We start from the raw sequence: 26,077 nt of genomic DNA on the forward strand, positions 1-26,077 counted from the left end.
ACACTAACCAAACTTAATTTACTGGTAGTGTAATAGTATTCATGGCCGTCGGGTCTATAGGTGAAATTTTTTTTTTTAATTGCATTGTTTTTATTTTCTATTTAATATAGGCTTCCAGCATTTTATGAAACTCTTCATTCAGCTTTTTTTGCCTAAGAATAAAAAGATGGACTTTACAGATTCAAAAACAAAAAAAGAAGCAAAAATGAAATCTCACACGAGCATGAATATATATCAAATGATTATCTTTAATCCTTTTTCTGTATTTACATATTGCACACTGGGCTGCAGCTTTAACAATATAAATATATGGAATATTATTACTTTAATTATAAGTAATTATTATGTATGATGTCACATAAAACACATTCAGCATCCACTCAGAGGTTTAGTCCATTTTGTTTCCCCCTGCGTCTTCAAATAGAAGGTCAAACCTTGGCCCTTTGTCCAAAAAAAGTCCCCAAACACTGAAGAAGACATTTTGTCCCAGGTAAGTTTTGTCTCTCAGTTCCATGTCCAAATAGCTCTGTTATAAACCAGTAGAGTGTCGGAGGTTGTCCAGTACAGCAGGAATAGACCAAAGAACAGAGTAGAGGTAAAAAAGGCAAAAATGATTCGACTAATGCCGAGATGAGTCTACACAAAGTTGAACAAAACTCAAGTTTTTGCTCGAAAAAGTCCAAAAATCCTGTCATAGAAAATTTACACCTGTTTGTAGTGTGTATACAAGGTGAATGGTTGTTGGAGATAAACAGCTGAATAGAATAAAATAGAAAACAATCATTTTGATTTCCGATTGTGGATCAAGTCGGCTGAGCTCACTGGCTCCAGCAGAGGTTTGTTTATAACTTTTCCTGCTGCTGGTCAACAGAGAGGATGAACCTTCTTGCTGCACCCTGGTATGCCAAAACTTCATGTCCAGAGCCTGTGGAAGAAAGACACGAACGAGTAGGAAAAACCTTTGCTAAGATGAAGACTGAAGAAGAGGATTCAGAATAAGCACAGATAAAAGGTACTTGTGATGGCTGCATGTACAGCCACACAGTGGTAATATCCACCATGTTAGTGTAGAGGCTTATATATTGCATTCACATTTGTCTTTAAATATAGGACTTAATTTACAGGACAATAAATAACTGGTTTTGGTTTAGAATTAATTCACATATCCACATAACAGTGCATTCTATAAGAAGTGCGCACATTTTAGTTTACACTGTTATGTATGATTTAATCTTTGTTTTCTGAGTTACCTTAGTTGCAGCTGCTCCAGTCCCTTGATTGAGGAGCCAAGAGGTGGAAAAGGGGCGGAGCGGGCTTTGATGGAAGACTGCAAATTAGCTCATTCCATAACTCGGGACCATGGGGGGAATTGGAGTTCATTATGTTAGTTCCAGTTAGGTTTTGTGTGTTTTACCCCTCTGTGTTTTGTGGGCTGATCAGCCACTATTTAAGTTTCCCCTTTGTCTCGTTAAGTGAGGTCAGTTTGTTTGAGTTATCAGTATGGTTTGTTAACTTTGAGTAGAGTTCTGTTATTTTGACCTCTTTTATGGGCCCAAGATTTTGATTCTTTTTGCATGATTTAACCAATTATGTTTTAGGATTAAATAAAAATCTTTTTTTTTGGACTTTAACCTGTGCCTAAGTTTCCTTCGCTGCTCGGTCCATCACAGTACTGCAAATTGTTTTTCAGGGGCTCACAGTTGCTACATGTTCAAGTAACTGTACTATATTGACTTTATAAATTAAACAAAGGGAAAAAAAATATCCAGGCTTTTAGTTTTTAGTATGAGTCAGTTAGACAGTTTGCAGCTTCATAGGCTCTGTAGAACTTGTGGTTCTGTGTGGTCTATAGTACAAGTACAGGTCATACAGGCTCCAAATAATATCTTACTGGTTATGCAGGTTCCACACGTTACAAAAGATTTTTTATTCAAGTTTTACAGGTTCTGCTTGATTTTACTTTTTAAGATGTAGATATTAAACTTAGCAGATTCTACTTACTCAAAACTATAACAATTTTATGAGAAAGGTTTTTTGTTTTAGTGAGTCCACATACTGCAAAGTCTGAAAACGTCACATTTAACAGGTTCTACAGGCCCTTTCTGACACTGGGCTTTACAGGTATTATTGTAGGGTGCACCTACAGGCTTTAGAGACTGGTTCTACCATATAGGATATCAATAAGCCAATGGAGCCATTGGCTTATTTTGTCATAGACTTCTAAACAATAATAGTACTTTTGCAACCAGAGTTGCTGCCCCCTGCTGGCCATCTGAAATAATGCATCCGCTACTTCCGCATTAAAAATTATCCATTAGTGAAAAATATGCCTGTCAATGAATATTTTAATTTTGATAAGACAAATTAATATTTTTTTCAAAAGGAACATTTGATTCTGAAAATTAATCAACACTACCAGCAGCTCACTTTTTCCTGAGTGGTACAGATTGTTAAGCTTTTCCATTTGTTAGAACCAACACTGTTGGTGTGTTAACAAATCACCATGAGCTATTTGGCATCAGCTGATGTAAAAGTCTCACTGCCTAAGGCACTGCTGCCATTGAAAGGAGAGAGCCATAAAGATTGGGGCTAATGAAATATTTTGAATAGTGTGATATTAAGTATGATTTTTTGAATGAATAACTTAATAAATTTGATTGCTCAGGTAGAGTAGAAAAGTGCTAAATGAGTACCTGTTCATTTACCTTAAGTATCAGCATTGGAGACAAATGGTTTCCATCTGGTCCCGTCACCATAAAGCCTTGCAATGATATCTGTCTTACTTTAATGTTCTACAATCAATACAAAAATACACTGGATCTCAATACTGGTCACTAAATTCTTGTTTAGATGATTCCCTAAGGTCTTTATGCCTGACTACTTACATGGTTACCATAGATGATGGTTTCAAAGGAATGCTTTAAAACTTATTATCCTTTTTGACTCTAATTGGAACATAGTAGTATGGCCTCCGTCAGTTCTAAGGTTTTACATAAAAGGACATAATAAAAAATCTAGCCCTTGCTAATTCATCAAATTAGCTAAACCTCACTAACTGATCGTCAGCAAGTGTAACCAGTATGCAAGTCTGTGCTATAAGTTCTACTGTCTATACAGTAATGATTTCCAACTTGTAGTCACAATGCCATTAACATGTGGTTGTTTAATTGAAATCTTTTTTTAAACAACTTTTTGTCATGTTTTCCTTGATTGTCTCTGTTTTTAATACTTTACATTTTGTCTAATCCATATTTACCAATTCTATAGCTCTTAGGTCTCTGAAATATTACCATCTGATCGAAGTTCTCTTATTTTAAGGCTTCTTAATGATTTTTTAGGTTCTCTTGATTCCTCATATTCTACAGACTTCTGCTAGTCTCAGGGTCATTTTGTGTTAAACTCTGTCTGAACTTATCTCTGTAGTTATTTGGGTGCTAGATATAAGCCTAACAATGGTCACATTGTGTTGGGGCAGTTTATGTTCTTCTTCTGTGGTCTTGTGGTCTGCACTGAAATGGCTGCTCACTGGAAGCTTGCCCTGTGCTTTGCGCCCTTAGTGATTTCAGATAATGCTGTTAATACTGCGTTTTAGTCGGTCTTCTTGAGTGCATCAACAAACAACAAACATTTTCTCTTTCTTTAGCCTTGGGAACGATCAGCTTCCTTGGTAGGTTTCTGTCAGCAGACTTTAAAACCTAACGGTTCATCAATAACATCTATTTATTACTGCTTCTACCAGCTTTAAACTTTGATCTGTATATATTTCCTCTAACTGCTATTTTCTGCCTTTGGGGTTCAGATCGAAATGTAAGAAAAGGAGTATTGACAATTTAAACATTTATCATGAGGCATAGCTGCAAGAAAAAAAAGTTTATGAACACTTTACTTCCTGATCAAATGAGATCTGACCTTCATCTAAGTCAACTATAGATCAAAATGTCATTAATGACAATAGTCCAGTATGCAAAAAGAAAGTGAAGCCCTTTTTAATTAGAAAGTTACTTCAAGGCAGGTGTTCAAGCAAAGGAAAATAAGACTAGAAGTGGAAGGCTGCCGCTTTGCTATAGCTAAAATTATACTTTGATCATAAAAACTTAATAGAGATGAATGAAGCTGAAAAAAGGCAAGACAATATGACAAGCAAATTCGGGACTGTTGTTGACTCTTTCTAGAAATGGACATCCTACAGAGATCACATCATGAGCACAATCGTGACAGAGGTAAAGAAAAAACCCAGAAGTAACAAATTTTCCTGTCATTTAATTGCTTTTCTGTTAGTTGATTACTTTGGTGTAGTATGAATAGCCATAAAAGTTAAAAAATCTACGCAGTTGTAGGTCTTACCATTTGTCTGTTTATCTCTCTGAACAGCGAGGGCTCTTGGCCAGTTGAATCAGGAGACGAGCACATCTTTTATAGTCTGCAGAGAAGCAAAACAACACGCTGTGTTTAACTGCTGCTTGAAAAAATCAATTTACTAAATTTCCAAAACCAAACACGACCTGCAGCTGCAGTGTCACGAGATGTTTAGCCTAGCTGAGCGTGAAGACTGGTAACAAGAGGAACTGTTAGCTAGAAGACAAGCCATCCGATTTGACTAACGCTGGGGATAGCAGTAATTGATCATACATCACCAAAATGTAACTATTAATAAAGTGAAAAACTTGTTCTGTGAGAATACTGCCCTTTTAAAAATGAATGATTTTCCACACATGACTAATTTCCTAATTGATTTAACTTAAATGTGAGTTTGTATGTGCTTGTTTAAACATTTTATTTATAGACATAATTACAAAGCAGTGACACAAAAAGTTTGGGTAGTAAATAAACTACTGTCTTGAAAGCAATCTACTATATTATATATTATTATACATAAAAGTAGGGCTATCAAGGTTTAACCTCTGATGTATTTACTTGTATTTATTGTGTTTAGTTCAGTACAAAACTCTCCCCATACATCCTTTGATTGTCCTAGTAATGTATCTGCTCGTTAACCTTGAAAGTCTGCAACGAGAAGACAAACTTTCCCTCTTGAACAAACCAGGTCAAAAACTCAATATTTTAGGGAACACAAAAAATTCTTCTGTAACCTCTGTAACCAAGACGGTGCCCATAACTAAAGTATGGGCACCTTCTTGGTTGCACTGTTTGTATAGATGCTGCAATAAAGCTAATTTCCAAAGTCACCACCATGAATTCACAATGACATCAACTTCAGATGTGAATGAGATAAGAAACTTGAACTTAGATAAACATTTTTTCTTCTCTGTCGTCTGACAAACATCCAGCCAATAAACCGACGGATTTACTGTGTAAACAGCCTCTGAACAAGTTTGAACCTCCACAGCTCCTGTAGCGTTCACCTTTAACATGCCTGCCACTGCCTCCACACAAATGCATACACACACAAACACATTCACATTTTTAGCTGTATCTCTGTGAAAACCTTTGTTTAGATACTTTAATCCAAGGAGACTCCGGCTACTACAGCTCACTGGTTTAAACTTTATTGTAAAACAACAAAAAGTTCCAGGTAGGCATCAAATGAAAGTGGGAAAAGTGCACCTGTACAAATAAAGTGTATGACTAATGATACATCTAATGGTTCAGGGCAATAAGAAAAAGAGAATATTCTAATCAATGTGGGTATTAAATGAGAATTATTATGGATGTACGGTACATGTCTGAGTGTCCTCACAATTAATAAATCAGGCTCAATCGCGAGCCTTAAATCTCACAGTGGTCCTCACAAAGGCAGATGTACACAAACTTGCTTGGGCACACATATTTCTATCCACACATACACTCACTCTCTCCAAGAAAAACAAAAAGCTACATGCATGATTTAATATCATAAGAGCTGATGCTGTTCTGACATGATTACACTGATAACAGTGTAACACAGTGTGGTTGTGTGTTAAAACACGTCTTATCCTGTTTTTTCAATCTCAACAAACTCCTGCAGCAACACATCACTGTGACACACACACTAACAGGAAGGAATCTAACCAGCAATCATTGGTATGACTCTCAAATCATTCGGTGCCTTTGTGTGGATGAATTCCTGTTTAAAGATGAGACGTTGTTTTTGCCTACATCACTACTCTACAGGTCTTTTTGAGCGTTCAGACTGTTTTAGACTTCATGTTTAAAGTTCTGTGGGCTGAGAATGCCTCATAAAAGCATGAGTCCTCATAAGGAGGAAAAACCAACATTTTTTTGTGTGTGTGTTAAAAACAGGCGCTAAATTTCAAGAAACTTGGCAGAGAAGCAAAGCATGACCAAAGGAAGAATCTATTTTATTTCGCTACTGAATCATTTTCCTTTTACGTGGGGAAAAAGGATGTTGACCTTGGTGGAGTATTTGCTCTTTCAATCCAATCCTACTTTTCTGCAACAGGAAATATGCTTTGAAGCAAAATATGACAGGATCCAGACATAACTTCTAAGATATTTCTTGAATTTATTTACATATTTGACATATTTTCCTTTTTCCCCAAATATTCAGTCCTGGACACTCGTACATTCCTCATTCTACTTCGGAAACCTGTTTGTTTTTTCTTTCTGTAAAATTTTGCCAGAGAAATGAGAGGGTGAAATGAACAAATATTTTCCGTTACTATTGGTTAATTCTTGTCGGTTAAGCAGATTTTAAGCCTACATACAAAAACATATAGAAATATTAACTTTTAAGAAGCTAGTGCAAGTAATTCCACTACTTCAGCTTTCATTTTTTTCAGGATAAGATAATTAAAAGACTCACAGGCTGGCTCTGTGCAGTCCCTGGTTTTGTGGTACAGTCGGTGGAACTGTTTTCGGCACTTTGGGCTGAAGTATAGAGGACCTGAGGAGAGAAAGAAAAGTGGTAAGCCAGGCATAAAAAGTCAACACAATGATGAGCTTTGTTTGTAGAAAGAGCTATGAGTCCTTTAAGAAGGGCAGTGTTGGTGGTCTTGTAACCACAACTAGTTCTGGCTGCAAATGAAAGATTTAGCAGCCAAGCATCCAATAAGCTTTGTGCTACTAAAATTTGGACTCTATATGATAAAGTACTGTAGCCCACAAACACTTTTCTGTTCAATGCTGTTTCAAAAACAAAAAAAGTTGGGAATCAGAATGCAATAATTTGTAAATAAAGAGAATACAGCGATCTGCAAATCAGTGAAAGCCTATATATAAATGAGAAATCTTATACAAACACACAAAAATATATATATATTTTTTAATGTCATTTAATTTTAAAATTTGATGCAGCATCATTTTTAAAAGAGTTAGAATATGAGAAAAGTGTTTTAATGCTAAACTAAAAAGGTTATTTGTAGCATTACTGGATATAAAAAGTGAATCCTACAGAGGCTGAGTGAGAGGCTGAATGTCAGCACTGAATTAAAAACAAATATTAGTGCACATGTCAGGAGTCACTGTGAAGGCATCATTAATGCTAAGCGATATAAGCAGGTTTAGGAGCAATGACGATGTGTCTAAACCTGCTCCACATAGTGTCTTTTCCAGCGAAGGCCTCACCTCATTCATCAAGAGGATGCCAAATGACATTGTATAACTCTCCAAACACCTGTGGTCTTATGGTTTTCATACCTGTCAGGTGTATGATGAAATTTTGCTTGCTGTGTGGGTCTTTGGGATGAGCCTCTGAAAAACAAATAAAAATCTATGATAACAGAACAACACTGCAGTCACTATAATAGCAGCAGTATATAATGGTATAGACAAATACTGGAGTCTGCTTATTCCACAATTTGATTTAATATGTTTTTTCCAGACACATAACATATTTAGACCAAGTGGGAATGGGCCCAAATGTTCACAGTGCTGTACTTACTACAAGGGTGTAAAATGGTCAAGGATGCCTTTTTTTATCCTCTAGGCGCATTTGGTTGTACAGAAATCAGACAACTATGAAGGAAATGGTTATGAAGAACCAATAAATATACCATACCCACAGGCCCGGAGATCAGTCAGCGATCCCCTAGGAACCATCACTTTTGGGGAAAAAAAATATCTTTTCTCCAACCGGCTGTCGAGTGGTTGCTGGGCAGTCACTTGGTGAAATTGGTTACAAAGACGTACAATGTATCGCACAGTAAACGTCTTGCAATTGCTTTGATCACTGGCAGGTTACCGGTGTTGCTCACAGTTTGCATGGAAGACAAAGACTTGTCTGCACACACTTGCCAACTACTTATACTGAAGAGGTCCTGAAGCTGTGAAAATGACAAAAGACAAAAACTGAACCTGTACACCTTCAAAGTACTCTTCAGTTTCACTTGTGGACAGCCAACAATTTTCAGCAACCATTCTCCAGCCAACAGGGGGAATAGACAGACCTGTGGTTTCAAGGAGGTTGTACGACTGAGCCTTAGATAAGGTGTGCATCAGTATTGGGTGAGTGGGCCTTCTTCAAAGTCCTCATCTCATATAAGGAAGACCATTCAAGGTAATACCTGAAATTTTGCTGCACACTTTGACTATACTTTTCAGTCTATTTTTGTTTTTCATGTTCAGTAACTTGTATCATCAGAAAAAATGAGAATGTAAGAACAGTTGTTCTCATAAAAGCCATCAACACAAAAATCCCCCATAAAGATTTTGATAAAAGTGCATGCACTGGTGAGCTTTTCTATAGACAGTACACTGTAAAATGTAATATTGTGTTTAATTAAAAATATTAAATAGGCTGAACTCAATTTTTATCAATTTGTTATTAGAACTCAATTTAAATAAGTTACCAGTACTTTTTATGCAAAAATGCTGATAAACTCGATTAATTTGAGTTGTCCTAACTTAGAAAAACTAAGTAAGCTGGAAGTTTTGCTTCTCAGGGCGGAAGGATGAAAGATGTGTTTTGAAAATGCCACGTGACTGCCGTCCTCCTCCCTCCCGGATCAGTCCGCATGTTCATGGCACCAGCATTTGTTATGGAATATATTGAGCAAACCTGGAGATATTATTGTTGTCATTGCTGTGGATCTTTACTGACTTGGTGAGTAAATGTTTACTCTTATTCAAACTGATTTTGTGGCTTCTCTTAGTTTAGCACCAGGTTTATAATCTTGCTAGCTAGTTAGTGTTAGCCTAGCGTTGCTGCTGCCGCTGGGCTCATGTTACTTAAAAATTAACACCACAGCCTTAAAAACCTTACATAAAACTACGTCGGTGAATTTTTTTGTTGATTGTTTGAAATAAATAAGTGAGATAAGAGCCCAGACAAAATTCTTTGGGAGGTGCAGCCGTTAGGGGTGGGGTGGGTGTGGTGTGGGGGGTGGATAACGGAGCTCTCCGAAAACGTGGAAGCACTTTTGCAAATATGTGATATTTTGATAAATTAAGTAGATATTTGAGCATTACTCAGCTACATTCTCGCCTGAAAATATCTTAAAAGGTTATTTTGTGACCCAGAAAGGGTAGTCTGGTGAAAAAGAGGATCGCATTTGTCGGCCACGGTTGTCGGAGCCTGTGCGCACTTGTAAGCGCGGCAATGGCGGAGGAGCACTGCTGAAAAACGTATTACTTTTTCTGGGTCACAAAATAAACTTTTAAGATATTTTCAGGCAAGAATGTAGCTGTGTAAATTTCAAATATCTGCTCGATTTATCAAGACATCACATATTTGCAAAAATGCTCCGACGTTTTCGGAGACGTCTATTTTTTCATGCTTTGTGGCAGCTTTAGAACATCTGTGGCATCTATTAATGTCAAATCTAGCCTTTATTTAACAACATAAGCGAACTCTATGTTACAGTGATTGCACAGCCATTAAGGATCAAATCAATGTTCTGTTTTTTTCTCCCTCTGCTTGCTTCTTACTGTCTTTGAGGCTCGGGACCAGCACTCCTGTTGTTGGACAGAAAGACATCAACTCAGTGGTAAGTATTTTTGGTTTTCCAATATATTAGCAACTGTCAGTGACATTTATATTAATCAGGCTGAACTTTAATCATACTTTAGATCAGCCTGTCTTACTTATTGTTTTATTTGTGCTTTGGTTTGGGGAAGTTGTTTCTTTACTGATCTTTTCCTGTCTCCTGTTATTAGACTTGAGATATGACTGCACTGTGCTGTTGCTGTGACTCCAGTTAATTCTACAAGACATGCTGTGTAAGTAAACAAACAACAACAGTTTGGTCTGCATTTCTTGAAAGATCACATCCCCCAAACTTAGTTTAGAGGGTCTACACTGTATATAGTGAAGTCTGCAAGTTTTCTAACAGCAAAATTTGTTTTGTGCCCAAAATCATTTTGCACATCATTAGAATGAAAGTTATTGGCCATGTTTGCATAGCCCTTTTTAAAATTATTCTTTCATGACAATATTGTGTGTTGCGTGGTGGTCACGGCTATCCAGACTGACAATTTGGGACATTGAATGTCACCTCTCCGGCGGGGAGGGAGCCTGAGATTGTCTAAATTGGAGTCTGTTTTATATCAAATGCAGAAAAAATGTTTTAAGAAAGCAATTAAGTTCATGTTCCAAAAAATATGATTGTTTGCTTGCAGGACACCAGGAGAGATGAGTCCCCCGTCACAGATGGTGTGGTCAGTGAAGATGGTCGCCTGCAGGTTCAAGCTCATTGCATCTCCAACCCACATCCACTGCGACTGTACTTAAGGGAAGTTAAAGACTTTCTTCTGCACTTACATTTGGATTACCTCGATCCATGATAGTCATTCAGGCAGTAATGCCTGGACTGGAAACAAGCCATCCTTAAAATATTACAACATTCCAGCTCCTGTGTTGGAATGAAAAACGAATGTGTTGTTTAAATTAGAGACTGCACTTGTGACAGAACAATAAATATTTTATGTTGATTATATAAATAATGTAAGTACAAAACAAACTTGTGGTAGGCCTAAACTTATTTTCAGAATAATTACATCTGAGACTTTGTTTCATTGTAAGATTATAACAGTGATGGCAATATCATTTTTATTCAGCAGAACAGTGTCCAGTATGTTGGCTGTTGTACTTTGTTGTGTTTGAAAATAAAAGTTGTGCTCATTTTAACATCATTACAAAAGTGTTGTTAATTATTTTTAATGATATTCATGGTACCACAAATTGTTTTTTCATTTAGTTGAACTTGAAATGTTTGTCAGTAGGTAAACAATTAGTATTGTCAGAAAGTCAGAAATATCAAGTTATTCTTAATACTGCAGACTTGCAATGTATAAGTTGTCCTAACAGTCATCCTAAGTAAGCTTTACTTAGTTTTTTTGAGGCAACGAGTTTCCATAATTTTTTTGAGTTCTGGGAACTAACACGGCTGTGTACATTTTGAGTAGGGTGTACTCAAAATGAGTAAGTTGCCCTAACTTGGTCATCTTACGTAAACTTGATCCAATTTTTTTGAGTTCTGGGAACAAATGAGCTTGTACAGAATACTCAAAATAAATACGTTGTCCTAACTTAGTCATTTTTAGCTAAGCTTTACTCAATTTTTTTGAGGCAACGAGTTTCCATAATTTTTTTGAGTTCTGGGAACTAATTAGATTTTACAGTGTATTCACATGACACTCAAAGTTCATTATGTTCATTATCTTTAAGTCGTGTTGTATCAGACATTAACTTTAGAGGACTTCCAGTTGACCATAGTGTATACATCTACTAAAATCCAATTTTAAAATGCAATACACGGATATAGATTAAATACCCAAACAATACGACACTGCTACTGTTTCCTTCCCCTTTACCCACAGTAGCAATACTAGTTAAATCTTACCTGTACTACTTTCATTCAAAATGGCATCTTCAACAAATAGTTGTGTCATTTTCATTATGCAGAATTTGAGAGTATATTTGAGAGTATACATATGTGAAACCAAGCAAAATTATATATGAGTAGCTCTTTGCAGTGGATGCACAGACAGTTATCGCTGGATCCTGAAAGAAACTAAAATATACAACTATTCTCAGGCAATTTTTGCACTAATAGGGATCATCTTTCCTCTTTGACTTCAAATCAGATTTATGAAGGATTATGAAAGTAAAAATAATACTGATATTACTGATAAATAATACAGTTTATTGCCCATAGTTCTGTTAACATGAAAGTTGTTAAGTGAAATAAGATCAATTAAAATAAAAGACTGAGGCATAGAGGACAATTTAGGTTAGGCAGGTTTAAGAGCAGTTTTATATGTCAACTGGTTTGTGTTTGATGTACATTCAAATTTCAAATCCAGTCATCTATTGTTATTGAAGTAGTATTGAGGTTGAGGTGAAAGAAAGAGTTTGTAAATCTGTTTATCTTTCTTATTCCAATTATACAGTGGTTGTGACAGAGGTGGGGTTCTATGTTGGGTTTTTGTTGAGAAAGCTGCTACTGAAAAAGAAGGTGCCTTAGGCTGCTTACTCCTCTCTGTGTCCATGCAGAACAGTTGATGTATTACTAATGTCAGAGAGGAGTGGAAGTAGAAGGAGATAGACTCCACCAGGCAGTGACAGTGGTATTCATGATGTTAAATCTGAAGCAGCTGTGGGTGTGAACAGTTATCTTGACACCTTTACAGATGATCTGTTCAATATCAAGCCAGACAGAAGGGGAGCTGTTTGTCCGGTGTTGAATATACCGAGCCTCCCAGGCACCGAAGTAGTAGGAAAACTTTTAGGTATTGTTTGTTTGGGCTTTTGGACCATAGTTATTTTAACTGAGGACCTTTTGACTTTGTATTGTAAAATATATATTGAGGGTTAAACTAAGGGAGAAGAAGGAACCTAATGATGGATTAACAAGAGTCATGCAAACAGAGTTTAAATATACAGTTTCATTGGACTTTGTTTAAGCCTGGATTCCGATGTATTAATGGGTTGAGTATCCCAATCCAAAGAGTTTAGAGAAAGAATTTGGTAATGGAATATCCAGAAGCGTTGCCAGAGTTGAAAATCAGACTGTGACCTGACTGGAGGGAGATGGAAGGACGGTTGGTTACATATACCAAAATGTCATCGGCATATAGACTAATTTTTATGATAGTGTGAAATGGCAAATAATTATATGAAATGTGTAAATAATACTGGTAATAATAAGATACCATTGCTACAGTTCATAATCTAGACATTTGTGTCATAGTGATAACACATGCTGAAGGCATTTTAACACAGAGATACAGAGAGACATGCAACCATTCACACTCACATTCACACATACATGCAATTTAGAATCAGCGATTAGCCTAAACCTACTAACTGCATGTCTTTGGACTGTGGGAAGAAGCTGGAGTATCCAGAAAGAACCAATGCAAACACGGGGAGAACATACAAACTGTGGAGTCAAACTCAGGAACTTTTTGCTGTGAGACAACAGAGTTTAAAGAAATATAGATCAGTAACTAGCCACAGGGGGCCACAAGACAGTTCCTACCAAAGCCTCAATAAATGGGGAGAGATGCAGGAAAGGTCTTTGCCAGCTTAAACATATGGATCATCATGAATAAGATTTCCACCTTTTTGAGTGAGTTAGAAGGAGAGAATTAAAAGGAAAAATTTCTCATCAAAAATGGGCATTTGTATGTATCGTTTTATGATCAGGGGACTTTAGACTGGAGTAGTCATTTCTGAATGTGGTAAGTAATTGAATCGTCAGTTGTAGTCAAATGTTTATTGGTTTTATTACTAAATTCAAAGTGTTGCTGACAGAGTCTAAGAAAAGAATTTATTTTAAAATTCACTTTCCTGTCTCCCTGTAGAGTTCTTATTGCTAAATTTTAGATCCTATTAGCCTCCGGCTCATTTTTTGTTCAAAACACAGTGGAAGAAACTGGGAGGCTTCACATTCTCATCTGACTCAACCATAAAAAAAAATCACAGAAATATGAAACAGATGTAAAAACTCCTGAAGGCCAAACTTGTGACATGACCTTGCTGATACATCAGCAAGACTGTTGTTTTAAACACAAGGAACTTACAAGTTCAGCTGCAGAGTTACCCTCATTTCTCAACAGACACTGGAAAGGTCAAACGTGTCTCACTAGTTTTCTTTGCTGAATAAATGGAGGTCACACTGATGTGGAAACCCCACTGACAGGCCTGAAGTCATCTATTCTGTCATATTTCTGTTCTTTGGCAATTTATGAAGTTAAACGCTCTGGGATTTAAATGAAATAAAAATAGGAGCAAATATATTTATCGTTATTAGGAATTTAGATGAACAAAAACCCCCATAAATTTGGTCTTCTATAACAGTTGGAGGTCCAGGATCTCTATGATAGGTAGAAGGACTCAATCTTTGACATTAAAGGACTTATTTCTAAACACTTTTATCCAAAACATTGTACAGAAAGCCATGAGATAGCATAGAGTCCTGAAATCATTTGCAGCAGCACCTGTTTCACTGTTATACAGATGGCTATTAAAACCTCATGGGTCTGCTAATAACACCTTTAAAGCCTTAAGTGAGCTTGAGGAATTTCTGTTAGCAAAAAAATCCCAAATTCACAAGCTGGAACTAGAAGTTGAACAATCTTGTTCAACATTCATGAGATTTATTAGTACAAGCAAATCTCTTTGCTTCCATCACAAGATCAGACTGGATAACAGTGTAATAACAATAAATCAGTGACACTGAGCCTTTATTAAAAGAACTCAACTGCACTGCAACTCAAGCGGTGCATACATCTAATCCAGCTTGTTCACAGTCTCACAGGGTAGAAAGGATTAAGAGTTTAAGCAAAAGTAACAACATAATGGCTAAAAAAGTAAAAGTCCTGTGTTGTCACACTTGACAAATTTCAAGATAAATGGCAGCGGGTCACATTCTAATAAAACATAAGGCCCATTCCAGTACCCGGACGACATGGGGAGAAAAAGGATTAAATAGAGTAAACAATAGTCCAAATGTCTGTTGGAGAATAAAATCCCAGAGGCTAAAAGTTAAATGTGAACACGGCTCTGAGGCTGATTCAAACAAGAAGCTCTTTTTATTAATCTGCACTGTTTTACTGCTGGACCCCTTTGCCTGCTTTATAGAGAGTACAACATTTTATGTTGTTTTCCAGCTCTGAATTATGACTCATTTTCAAATTAAACTCTCAAAAGCTGAGTGGAACTGTGGAAAAGGATCAGTCATTGGATGGATCAGCTACAACATGGTCACCCCCCTCCTAAGCTGCCAGTCTGGCATGGGGGCGCTGGTAGTGTTGGGTCAGGCTTGTTTTAGTGCAACCCGCAGGTGATTGAATGAATCTGGGAAGTTTTTTACGCTTGTTGACATGTTTCTTGAGTTGCTTCCAGGCAGTTTTTGTGGTGTTTGATCTATGCATGCAATGTTGTTTCACCATGTTGATTTTCTAACGTTTTTTTAACACTAACAAAGCATGTTGGGAAGTCTGCTGACAGGGTAGGGAAGATACTTTAAGCTAAAATAATTTACATTTATGACTCTGACATCATCTGAAAGTAAAAAGTGGACGATGCTTGTAACCATCATTAAAGCCTTAAACTGTTCCTGTTGTGAGGTTAAATTACTTTCTGCTGTTTTTAAACACTTTTAAATCCCAATGTATTGTTCACACGATGCAGTCCTTTCTAAAATTGGATACATTTTCTCTGCTGAACTTTTTTCACACATAAGGTGAGAGTGAACCCCCAGTAACAGTTATTCTACAAAATTTGTATAGGGGTGGTTTGAGTCTACTAAATACAAAGCTTTGCAATGAAGAAATATTGGCTTAAAATGATGCTAAAAGACAAAATGATCCTTTAAGAGGTACCCTGGCTGATAGTTCCTCAGATGTGCAGAGGACCAAATGATGACAGCAGTCTGCTCTGTTAAAATCATCCTCACAAAAGTTCCTTTAAGGGTCTGGCCTCAGCTCGCAGCTCTAATGGAGCCAGCTGTAAATGCTCTGATGATTTAAGAGGGATTTGTCTTGCTGATCCAAACAACAAAAAGATCTCAAACGGCTGCAAGTCTGACTGATTGCGCCGTCACTCTTGAGGCATTTCTGCCTTTTCGGCACCAGCTGGAGATGAATGGACCTCACTCAGATTTCTCTGTGACATTGCTTTTGGTTTGTTCACGCAAACAGAAATATTTGGATTTTCTGTTGTTCAAGACAATGCTTCAGTCTAGTTTTACTTTTTCTTTCATTTGTTTCACATAAACTGAATCTGTTTAGCTTGAGAACTCTTACAAAACAGACTAGTCTCAAAGTGTTCCATTAAAAATAAAAGAAGTCCTGCATGCAAAGACATTGTTAACGTAACAAATTTACAAATTTTTTCTCAGTCCCTTGATACTATTTATCCATCAGGATTGTTTTAGTGTCAGTTGCTTAGTTTTGGAGATATCCACTGTTGAGATGTTTGTCTTTTCCTGAAAATAATGTTATTAAATGGCATTCACTTGGTGGTACTCAAAGCCCCAACTGAATAAATAATTAATAAATAATAGATTGAAATTAAATCAAATAACAAACTCAACATTTCTTTCACAAATAATGACTAGACTACTTAAAAGAACCCCCCAAAATCCAATTCTTGTTTAACAAAAGGTTCCCTGCTTTACTTCATATACAAATTGTATCCAGAAAAACAATAATGCTCCTCACGTTTGGCTTTTGACTGGCTCTACCCCAGCAAGCAAACCTGTAGAAGAAATTTATAATCTGAAAAGATAATATACATTATATTTGGGTATGTTCCTTGTAGCTATTTTAAGAGTTGAGTAAATGGGAGGAAAAAACAAACTAATCGACCGGTTGTAAAGTCAGAAAATTCCAGGAAAGTCAAATTGAAGCCCTAATAAACTATGTCTGTACAAATATTTAGACTGTATTTGAAATCCATTTTAAACTGCCGATCATATTTTTTCAGTGTTCTTTAATTAGTATTTTAAACTTTGCTCTGACACAGTTTACATACAACCATTTGTCATCTGGACCAAAGCGCTACAGAACCACATTAGTCCCTGGAGCTATCATCTTTCTAATGTTGGATTTATAGTCCAGCGTTGGTGTCCAATATTCTAAGCTTCCACTATGCAGAGCCGAGGATTATCAGCATACAAATATCACAGATATATTTACGTGCAGTCCTCCAAAAAGCCAGCAGTGTACAGCCAGACTGCAGTGATTCTATGACAGATCAATAAAGCTGCCTGAAGCTGCATATGCACTGGAAGAAATTCACAGCAATGTGATCACCAGATAAGTGAATGACATGCCACGACTTCAAGCAACCATGGGTAAAATAACTGCTGGCAATGGGAAACTTTTCTCAACTTCTAGGGGAACGACTGTAGCGACCACCAATCAGAGTGAAGAACACTGTTGATTGACATATTCCCTGGTAGCAAATACATTAGAGGATCACCTAGGCAACAGAAACCTGGAACTTCAACAAGCGACTGTTTGTTAGCTTCAAAGCAATGTGTGACAAGTAAATTGCTTCAGTTGTTGATGCAGTTTGAGAAACCTCAAGACGGTGGTTGTCATAGACTATTTTATTATTTTTAGGCTCTTTCCTGTCTAATCTTGTCGAATAGCAGCACAAACAAATACAGACCCATTATTGGTACTGTTGACTCCGCCCACTGGTGACACTACGCAGCTGCACCATGATGGTCTGTAGAGCTCTGAGTAGCTCTTAGCTTGTTTGCACCTTCATTTCAGAGAAGAGGGTGCTGCCTTTTTGTAATGAGGAACTCGTTAACACTCAAGAATCAACAATTATCTGTAACTACTGGGGTTGGGTTATTTAGGTAATTCTAAAATTGCCCTTAGGTGTGAATGTGAGTGCGAATGGTTGTCAGTCTCTATGTCCTAGCCCCTCATCAGATTGGCAATCTGTCCAGCGTGTACCCCGCCTCTCGCCTGTCATGGTCCTGGGTGTCTGACCCAGCGTTTTGAATTGGTTGTGGACTCACGATTCTTTCTGTTCAGAGATGACTTAAGTGTCACTGCTTTAGTGTCCTCTACTGCATCTGAGTTTATGTCTACTTTCTGGCTTTGGTTATTTGTTCTGTTTATCCCACGTCTCAGTCGCTGTGTGTGTTAGTTCCTGTTTTATTTTGATAGTCTCCTGTTTCGCGTGTATTATGTTCAGTTTCGCTTCTCCTGTCTTATCAGTCAGATTAGTGTCAGCTATGTTCCCACCTGTGGCCTGTTTCCCTTGTTATCCTCTTTGTGTACGTATTGTCTGCATTGCCCTCTGTTCTCTGACGAGTTCTTCCTCATGGTTGTGAGGAAGGAGCAGGTAGTATGAACACCTTTTCTGTGGAGCTCGACTGGCTGTAGGGGGTCCCCGTAGGCACCATGTTTTTCCATCTGCTGCCTTGCCTTTACTTGGTCCTCCAGCAATTAGAGTGCATGGATTCAACCTGTCACCTGTCACCTCAAGCCAACTTTTCCACCTCAACGACGCTCAGAATTCCCCGCCTCTCTCCCAGGGTAGAGAGTGGCCAGGCCTGAACACTTGCTGCAGTTGTCAAAGAAACAGGCTGTGTGTCCTGCGCAGCCCCAGCCTGGACCTGGGGGCAGCAGTCTGAGCCAGAGGTCCGCCAGAGGTCTCCTTGTCGTCTGATCATGTGCCACCCAAATCAGAGGTCTGCGCTATGTCATCTGATCCTGCTCTGTCCGAGCTGGAGTCAGCACTGCCCACACCACCAGTGCCCGAAACTCCGGAGCCAGAGCCGCCAGGACTAACAATTCTCCACTTCGACTCCTGGCCTCCAGTCCCATTGTCTGCGGGTATCTGCTGCCCGAGCCAGATGCTCAGGCACACACACATACACACGCCTTTTGGGGGGCGTTGTTCTGTTTCTCATGTGCCCTCAGGTTTTTTGGTTTGGACTCGGTCTCAGCCTCCACACAACCCTCGTGAGGACAGGTCAAAGAGAATGGATGGATGAATGGCAGGTTGGAGATTCATAATTATTTTATTCCTTGCATTTCTGGTACTCACTAGCAGGGACAGCGCCATTTAAATATTTAGTCATACTAGATACTACATACTACTTTAGTCAAACTGCTACCCCCGTGACCCGAACCCCTATCACTAGCAGAAAATTGATGGATGGATCTTAGTGATATATCTGTACTAGCAGATTATCGTAGGCTAAACTTGAAAGCTTTGAGCTTACATTTGGACTGGCGTCAGGGCGCGGTTTCGTGCAAATGTTGACTCTCAGGATGTGCAGAAGAGCAATTTTCACAGTTATGAGTACTTACAGAGCACTTCATATAGAGGTGAGTGTAACTCTGAAAGTAAGTGTCAAGTATAGGGGGTAGCTCCCTAAAAAGGGTCATGGGATAAATGTGAGTGCCCGATAAGCATCGTGGTTTACAAATGGGTAAAGAACAGTCCTTTGACACACATTTTAATTCACTGGAGTATGAATGAAACCACCTCAGGAGTTTAATTTAGCAGTTTAGAATCAGCTTTTTTGTGCTAAAAAAGCCCCATCTAGACCGTGAGAGGGTCTCTTGGGGGACACAACAGGTTCATGCTCCTCCTAAATCAAAAAGCATTTAATGAAATTACAGCAGCAGGGGCCCAACAGGACGTGACGCCCTGCAGCCTTTTGCTTCTGCACTCATTCATATTTTTTGACTCTCTGAATGGATGAATGACTTCCAAAGTTCAAAGAGAAACCGCAGACCGCGGCGTGATTACGATGTTATCTCACTGTTTCCGCCATCAGTACTGACCCAGTCCGTGCTGCGACCCATGCTGTACTCCCCCGGGCGTCTCCGTCCTCGTCCTCGGGTACCGGCCGATCAGCTCCACCATGCTGCGGCTGTCCGTCTGCGTGCCGGAGCCTCGGCGAAGGGCCGCCTCGGTGAGCAGCAGGAGGAGGAGGAGGAGGGCGGACAGGAGCGTGAGCCGCGCGAGCAGCATCACCGCGGACCTGAAGGTGCAGATGAGCAAAGTTCAGATTTTTTGTAATAATTAATGTTCCTCCAAGGAGCCAAAGCCGTTTCCTCCCACGTGCTGGATCTTCTGACAGAATCACATGATCTTCATCAGGACTCATGTGGACCCAACTGTGAATTTAACAGTTTTTAGGTCATAAGAGAGACTTTGAGTCAAACTTTTTTGTAATGAAAAATAAAGGTCATGTGATATGATCAAAAATGAACTTCTAATGAAACATAACCTATTTTAATAAAACCAAACTTACCTGAAATAAAACACATTTATCTAAAAAAACAAAACAAAAAACTGCTGTCTATTTAAAGGCGTGATTCTAACGTGAGTTTACTGCTTTTAAAAAAATCCAAGTAATAACGTTTTTCCAGGGTTTAGTTAAAGATTCAAGTTTAAAAAGAGGCGCGTTTTACGTTTGCTTTTGATTCATTAAATGCGGTAAACTCTTTGAATGATTCTGAAGTAAAAATGAGTTTCCAGCAGTAGTTTCGCTCCTAAATGCGCAAACAAAATATGTCCCAGTAAAAACACGTTTAATGCTCTCGCTGCACTTTAAAACGAAGCGTCACCCTCACACATCCTGCAGTTATTACAGAAAACTGTTTAACATGTCTCATTTTACGCCTAGGAGAAGTTTTCTGTCTGCGAACAAACTTCTTCACAGTTCGGCTGCTCCCTCAGCTCACACACTTAAGCTCACCTCTCTTCCCTGTGCGGCTCTTGGAGCGTCTCGGTGCGCCTCTGCTCCCCGGCGCACCGCTCTCTGATCCCGGGCTCTCCCTCCCGGGCTCCTCCCGCCGGATAATTACTAAACTTCTGCTTTCTGGTGTGTTTTCTTGTCTCTTTGTGCGTGTTTTATTATCCCGGGTTAGTTTCGAGCCGAAGCGCGTGCCGAGCTCCAGAGGCCGGTGGCATCTTAGAAAAGCGCTGAACTTTGACGGAGCGCGTGGAGCTGAGGGAGCCCCTTCCTCCTCATCCTCATCTGGTCCTGTTCGCAGCAGCAGCAGCAGCTGGCAGACAGCTGGACGGGGTCATTCCTCTGCTTTGCGGACCGAAGAGAAGAATTCTTGACACTCGGACAGACTCTGGACGCGTTTGGCACGAAGCACCTGCAGCCCGGGACACTTGCTGACCTCCGCTCCTCTGTCGACCAGTGGGATCGGCTCAGTGCCACGCGCTCTTTCCTCTGTGGAAATAATCCACCGTGTCTTCTACTCTCCACACGCGCAACTCCGACAGATTACGGAAATACGGGAGGAGGAGAAGGAGGAGGGAGGTGCGTGCGTTTGGGCAGCTAGCATGCGCACACACATACACCCGCGCACAGTCAGAAGATGACAGATGAGTTTCTGCCTGCAGACATCAGCGGTGCACCACTCCCTCTCAGTGGATGGAAAGAAAAATGCTTTGTGCGTCTCCTCCTCACCTCCTCTCCTCTGAGTTGATCAGTTTCTGGGCTTCCACGTTTGCTGTGTTGACGAACTGTTACAGTGGCACTGTGTGTTCGTTTGTGTTACACAAATGGTTTTCAATGAGGAAAATATAAGTGATCCTGGTTTGAAGTGACTGACTGAACCAGAACTACAGCTAACTACAGCTATTTAACCACCAGAGCAGACCCACCTTCAAAAGAAGCAGAAGAGAAAATATCCCAGGGTTAGGGTTTAAGTCACTTTAAAATCTTGACCTGCAGCAAGTTTTTTAGAAAAACAAACATATATTTTTATATTCTATAGACAGTATTTTGCTATTTTAAATTTAAATTCAAAGTACATTTCATTCAGTTTTTTGCTACTCTTTTTTTCTTCTTTTTTGACATTCATAAGTTAAAGTATCTCAAATTTTAAACTTAATAATTCAACATTTGGAACAACTGTTATTTTAACAGCTGTGGATCTGAATCGGAGGGTGAGATCATTTCTCAGACTGTGTGAAAGTCTCCAATAAAGCAAAGGACACAGGATACATGCTAATGGATTGGTGACATCACCCAATTTGCCAGTGTCATTCATGCTAAGCCCACAAAAACAGACAATATTTCAAATGTTACTGAGGCTTTTAAAAATAAATAAATAAATAAATCTGTAAAACAAACAGAAATTGTGACTAGACATTGTGGCTTACCCTTTGTTTCAAGTACTCTTTTGTATGATACCATAGGTCTGGTATCTGGAAGACTGTTCTTGAAATATTTTTATAGCTTGTGTGTTCACACTGAGTGTGTGAATCGGTCTGTCATCATGGCAAAATGTGGTCCGGCGGAACCCTGTGGCAGTTGTGAGTACTGTGGCAGGTGTTTATATGTCTGTCTGTCAGTTGGGTGTTTTTTTTTTAACATTATAGAATTACATCTGTGCAAGATACAGTCACAGAATTTTAAAGGTGTGTATTTGAGATCAAAATGAAGGCCGGGTTTGACGTGAGGTGGAACTGATGGGTTGAAATATCAGCATGTTGATAGGGGAAAAAAAAGTTTAGAGGACATATGAGGTTCAAAACAGATTGAAACCAGAGACCATCTTGTCAGGGGATCACACCAGCCGCTATACCAACAAGTTTTCTGACCACACCCGTCTTTGAGCTTTACCTTCATTTTGATCTTGGCTACATACCGTTAATATATTGTGTAACTGTGGCATTGCAACAGTGCAAGACAATGTGTTGAAGAAATCTGCCTGCAGATATCCAGACAGACATCACATCAAGTACTCAAAAACATGTTCACATGGTAAAAACTGTGTTTTTATGGCTTCTACTTCCACTTCTAAATTATGACTTGACAATGCTTGGGTAAAACATTTGTTAGATTTAGGCATAAAAAGCAGTTTCCCATGTTAAAGTCATGTGTTGTCTTGACCCATCCATTCACCCTGGCGTCCTCTCTGTGTTGAGTTTAAAGCTGTAAAGCAACACCACCAGACTCCCCTTTTGCACCACTCATAAGTTCTTTGATTGCTAGTGGGCACTTGACATTTTATCTAACTAGGGGCTGTAAGAAGCAGCTGCACAAACAACATAAAAAAATCTTTTATGTAACAACATGTTTTTGATTTGTTTTTGCTTTTTTTCTATTCAGGACTCCTGCAACCTCTCACATGAGGATTTGCAGATAGCTGAACAATCCTGAGAAGGCATCTAAATAACCCTAAACCCTCTTCTGCCTTGCATGATATCCCATTAAAACCACAGAGGAGCTTTTGGAAACTGCTCGGGATTTCCTAAATTGCTTGCAGGGACTCAAGGAACATTATGCTGTACTACAAGCAATGTAATGACCATAAAGTACTAAATTGTCCCCAAAATGCCAAGCAGTATCCTAGAAAATCTTATAATCCTTAATACTAAATAAACTGTCTGTTTTTCACCTCAGACTATGCCAGCATCAATGCAAAAACACATTTGTAAGGAGGTGTTGTTGGAATATTAAACCTTTTAAATATCAAACCGCACATAAATAGGCCAACAATATGTCGTCTGTGGAGACTGGGAACACTAACAGAGGTCTTGAAGCATTTGCAAGTATTTTCTTTTTTTTTAACACAAGAAAACTCACATGACATAGAAGTTCAAAATTGATTTGCATGTTATTGAGTGCAGTCAGTCACTGATTAGTTGTGTGCACGCATGGCACACAGATTACAATCAATCAATCAATCAATCAATCAATCACTTACAGATACTCCTAATCTTAACATGTTGTGTGTATGAAGACCACCTGTCCACATATTCAGTTTCTTCTATTCCAACCTCTCCACTAACATTGGCGAGACCAAAGAGCAATCAAATGACATCAGGAACAAGACTGTAGACCTGCACAAAGCTGGAATGATCTACAAAACCATCAACAAGATGTTTGGTGAAAAGTCAACAACTGTTGGTGCAATTAGTCTCAAATAGAAATCACCATCAATCTGGTCTGGAGCTTCATGAAGATCTTGCCTTACAGGGGTTAATCATGGTGGATCAGCCCAAGACTATATGAGAGGATCTTGTCAATGATCTAAAGCAGGTGGGACTACAGTCACAAGAAAAACATTGGTAAAACTTGTCGAGTGTAATGCGCAAGTGTCACTTTACATTTTCCCCTGGTCAAAAGGCACATGTACCGGCCCATCTTAAGTTTGACACTGAACATCTGAATTAGTCATTGATGGTTTGGGAGAAAGTTCTGTGGTTTAGTTAAACTAAAATCAAGCTCTCTGGCACCCGCAGTTTTCAGTATGACCCAAAGAACACCACCCTCCCAGGGTGGTGCACTGTGCTTTAGGACAGCGGTCCCCGACCCCCGGGCCATGGACCGGTACTGGTCCATGAGTCTTTGGTACCGGGCCACAAGAGTTGAGGCTCGGGTGTGAAATTTATGGTTTTTGGGGGTTTTATTGTTTTTTATCGTTATTTTTTATCTTTTCTATTGTTAACTCAGTTTCCCTGGGTCTTTTCCCATGTGTTATGAATAAATCTTCTTTTTTTTGGTACCCGTACTGGTTTTATTTTGTTGTATTTATCCGCAACACCTTAAAGGGTGGTCCATGAAAATATTGTCGGACATAAACCAGTCCGTGGCGCAAAAAAGGTTGGGGACCGCTGATTTAGGGTACAGAACAACTTCATCACATTGAGAGGCCAATGGGTCAGAACATGTACCATAAAAATTTGGACAAGAACCTCCTCCTTTCCTTCCCAGAACAGTGAAGATTTGTGGATGGGTCTGCTAGCATGACAATGACCCAAAACATACCACCATGAGAACAGAGGAGTGGCTAAAGAAAAAAGTACATTAAGGTCATTGAGTGGTCTAGCTAGTCTCCTGATCTCAGTCATGTAAAAAAATCTGTGGAGGAAGCTGAAGTTTTAAACTATCAAAGGATTTATCAAGTTTCTGTAAAGTGGAGTGGGCCAAATTCCTTCCTGAGATGTGACAAAACCGGCTGACCAACTATAAGAAATGCCTTCCCACTGTTCTTGCCAACAAGGTTTTCCGCACCAAGTACTAAGTCATGTTTTGCTCGGGGATACATATTTTACTCAATGACATGCAAATCAAGCCATAACTGAATGAAATGCATTTTGTCTGATTGAGTTTTGGTTGATATTTGTGTCTCTCTATTAAAATGAAGCTATCATAAAAATTAGAAAAAGTTAATATCTTTATAAGTGAGCAAACGTACAAATTCAGCCGGGGAAATAATTATATCTCCACTGTATAAAGATTTTCATGAAATCACTGAGGAATTTTAGAGAACTTGAATTTGGTTTCAAGGGCTTATTTTTTATTATTTCAGAGATATTTAGGATATTTAAAATATGGCACATCTTGAAAGATGTGATTTTGAAACTTTCTGGGACTTCTTAGGATGTTTTGTTGGTCTGTAAAGTCCCAAGTATGAGACCGAAGGAGTTTTTAGGCAGGAGGTTATCATGACCTGTTTTATTATTTAGTCTCCTCTAGCAGTTGTGATTAATCCATGTTCAAAACAATTTTATTTTAAAATATGTCTTTAAAACTAAAAAATTCTGAACTTTTTTCAAGTTGTTTTTATTACAAACTAACACAGTCACATTAAAATGCAAGTAGTTCCGTATTAGCAAATTTTTCAGAAGAACAAGAAAACCCTGTTCACAGTCGCACAATTATATGAGGCATCACGAGTCTAAAATGTTCAGGTGAAGATGTCCAGGCTTCTGTCTTTGCCTGGCATTCTATCTTCATAGTATTGAGTGTCTGTCCCCTGTAGGTGATGGTCATTTTTTTGACCTCTGTCCTGCTGAGCCAGATGGATTCAGGCCCACCCAACAAACACTCCCCAGTGAGCTTCCATCCTAGGTCTGGCTACAGGATAAAGCCCTGGTTTCCCACCTCAGAAGTGATGAAGCTCCCCTGTTCTGAGTTGACTTCTATCCGTAAGTCTGGCTTTTCTCCTGAATACAGGTTATCTTGGGACCAATTTATCTGTCCTATAAACAACAAATTTCTCCCTCTAATGACATCTAGTTCCAACAAGAAGTCTTATTGACATCCAGTTATCCTGCACATCTAAAAAGGATCCTAAGGGGTACCCAGTGCTTTGGTATCTAGATAGCATTTTCACAGCATGAAAACCAGGATGCATGGATGCATTAAATTTTACCTCAACTAGATAACGCTGTACAGAAATAATAACCGAAATCTAATAACAATGGTTCAAATTTAAA

General features: G+C 38.8%; 1 protein-coding gene and 1 long non-coding RNA gene across 2 annotated transcripts; one reads left to right on the plus strand and one right to left on the minus strand.

The window, feature by feature from the left end:
• Positions 1-284: 284 nt before the first annotated feature.
• On the minus strand, positions 285-21,094 carry alkal2b (ALK and LTK ligand 2b). Its single transcript, XM_063466590.1, has 6 exons — positions 20,586-21,094; positions 19,666-19,865; positions 7,597-7,650; positions 6,764-6,844; positions 4,345-4,420; positions 285-925 (listed from the first exon to the last, which is right to left on the minus strand). Exons 2-5 carry the CDS (start codon positions 19,853-19,855, stop codon positions 4,356-4,358), a joined length of 390 nt encoding a protein of 129 aa, XP_063322660.1. The 5' UTR covers positions 19,856-19,865; positions 20,586-21,094; the 3' UTR covers positions 285-925; positions 4,345-4,355.
• On the plus strand, positions 9,618-10,658 carry LOC134620433 (uncharacterized). Its single transcript, XR_010092116.1, has 3 exons — positions 9,618-9,884; positions 10,054-10,116; positions 10,516-10,658. It is a non-coding gene; the product is annotated as an uncharacterized LOC134620433 (long non-coding RNA).
• Positions 21,095-26,077: the final 4,983 nt, after the last annotated feature.

The sequence above is a fragment of the Pelmatolapia mariae genome, linkage group LG23 (genome assembly GCF_036321145.2).
Source record: "Pelmatolapia mariae isolate MD_Pm_ZW linkage group LG23, Pm_UMD_F_2, whole genome shotgun sequence".
NCBI lineage: Eukaryota > Metazoa > Chordata > Actinopteri > Cichliformes > Cichlidae > Pelmatolapia > Pelmatolapia mariae.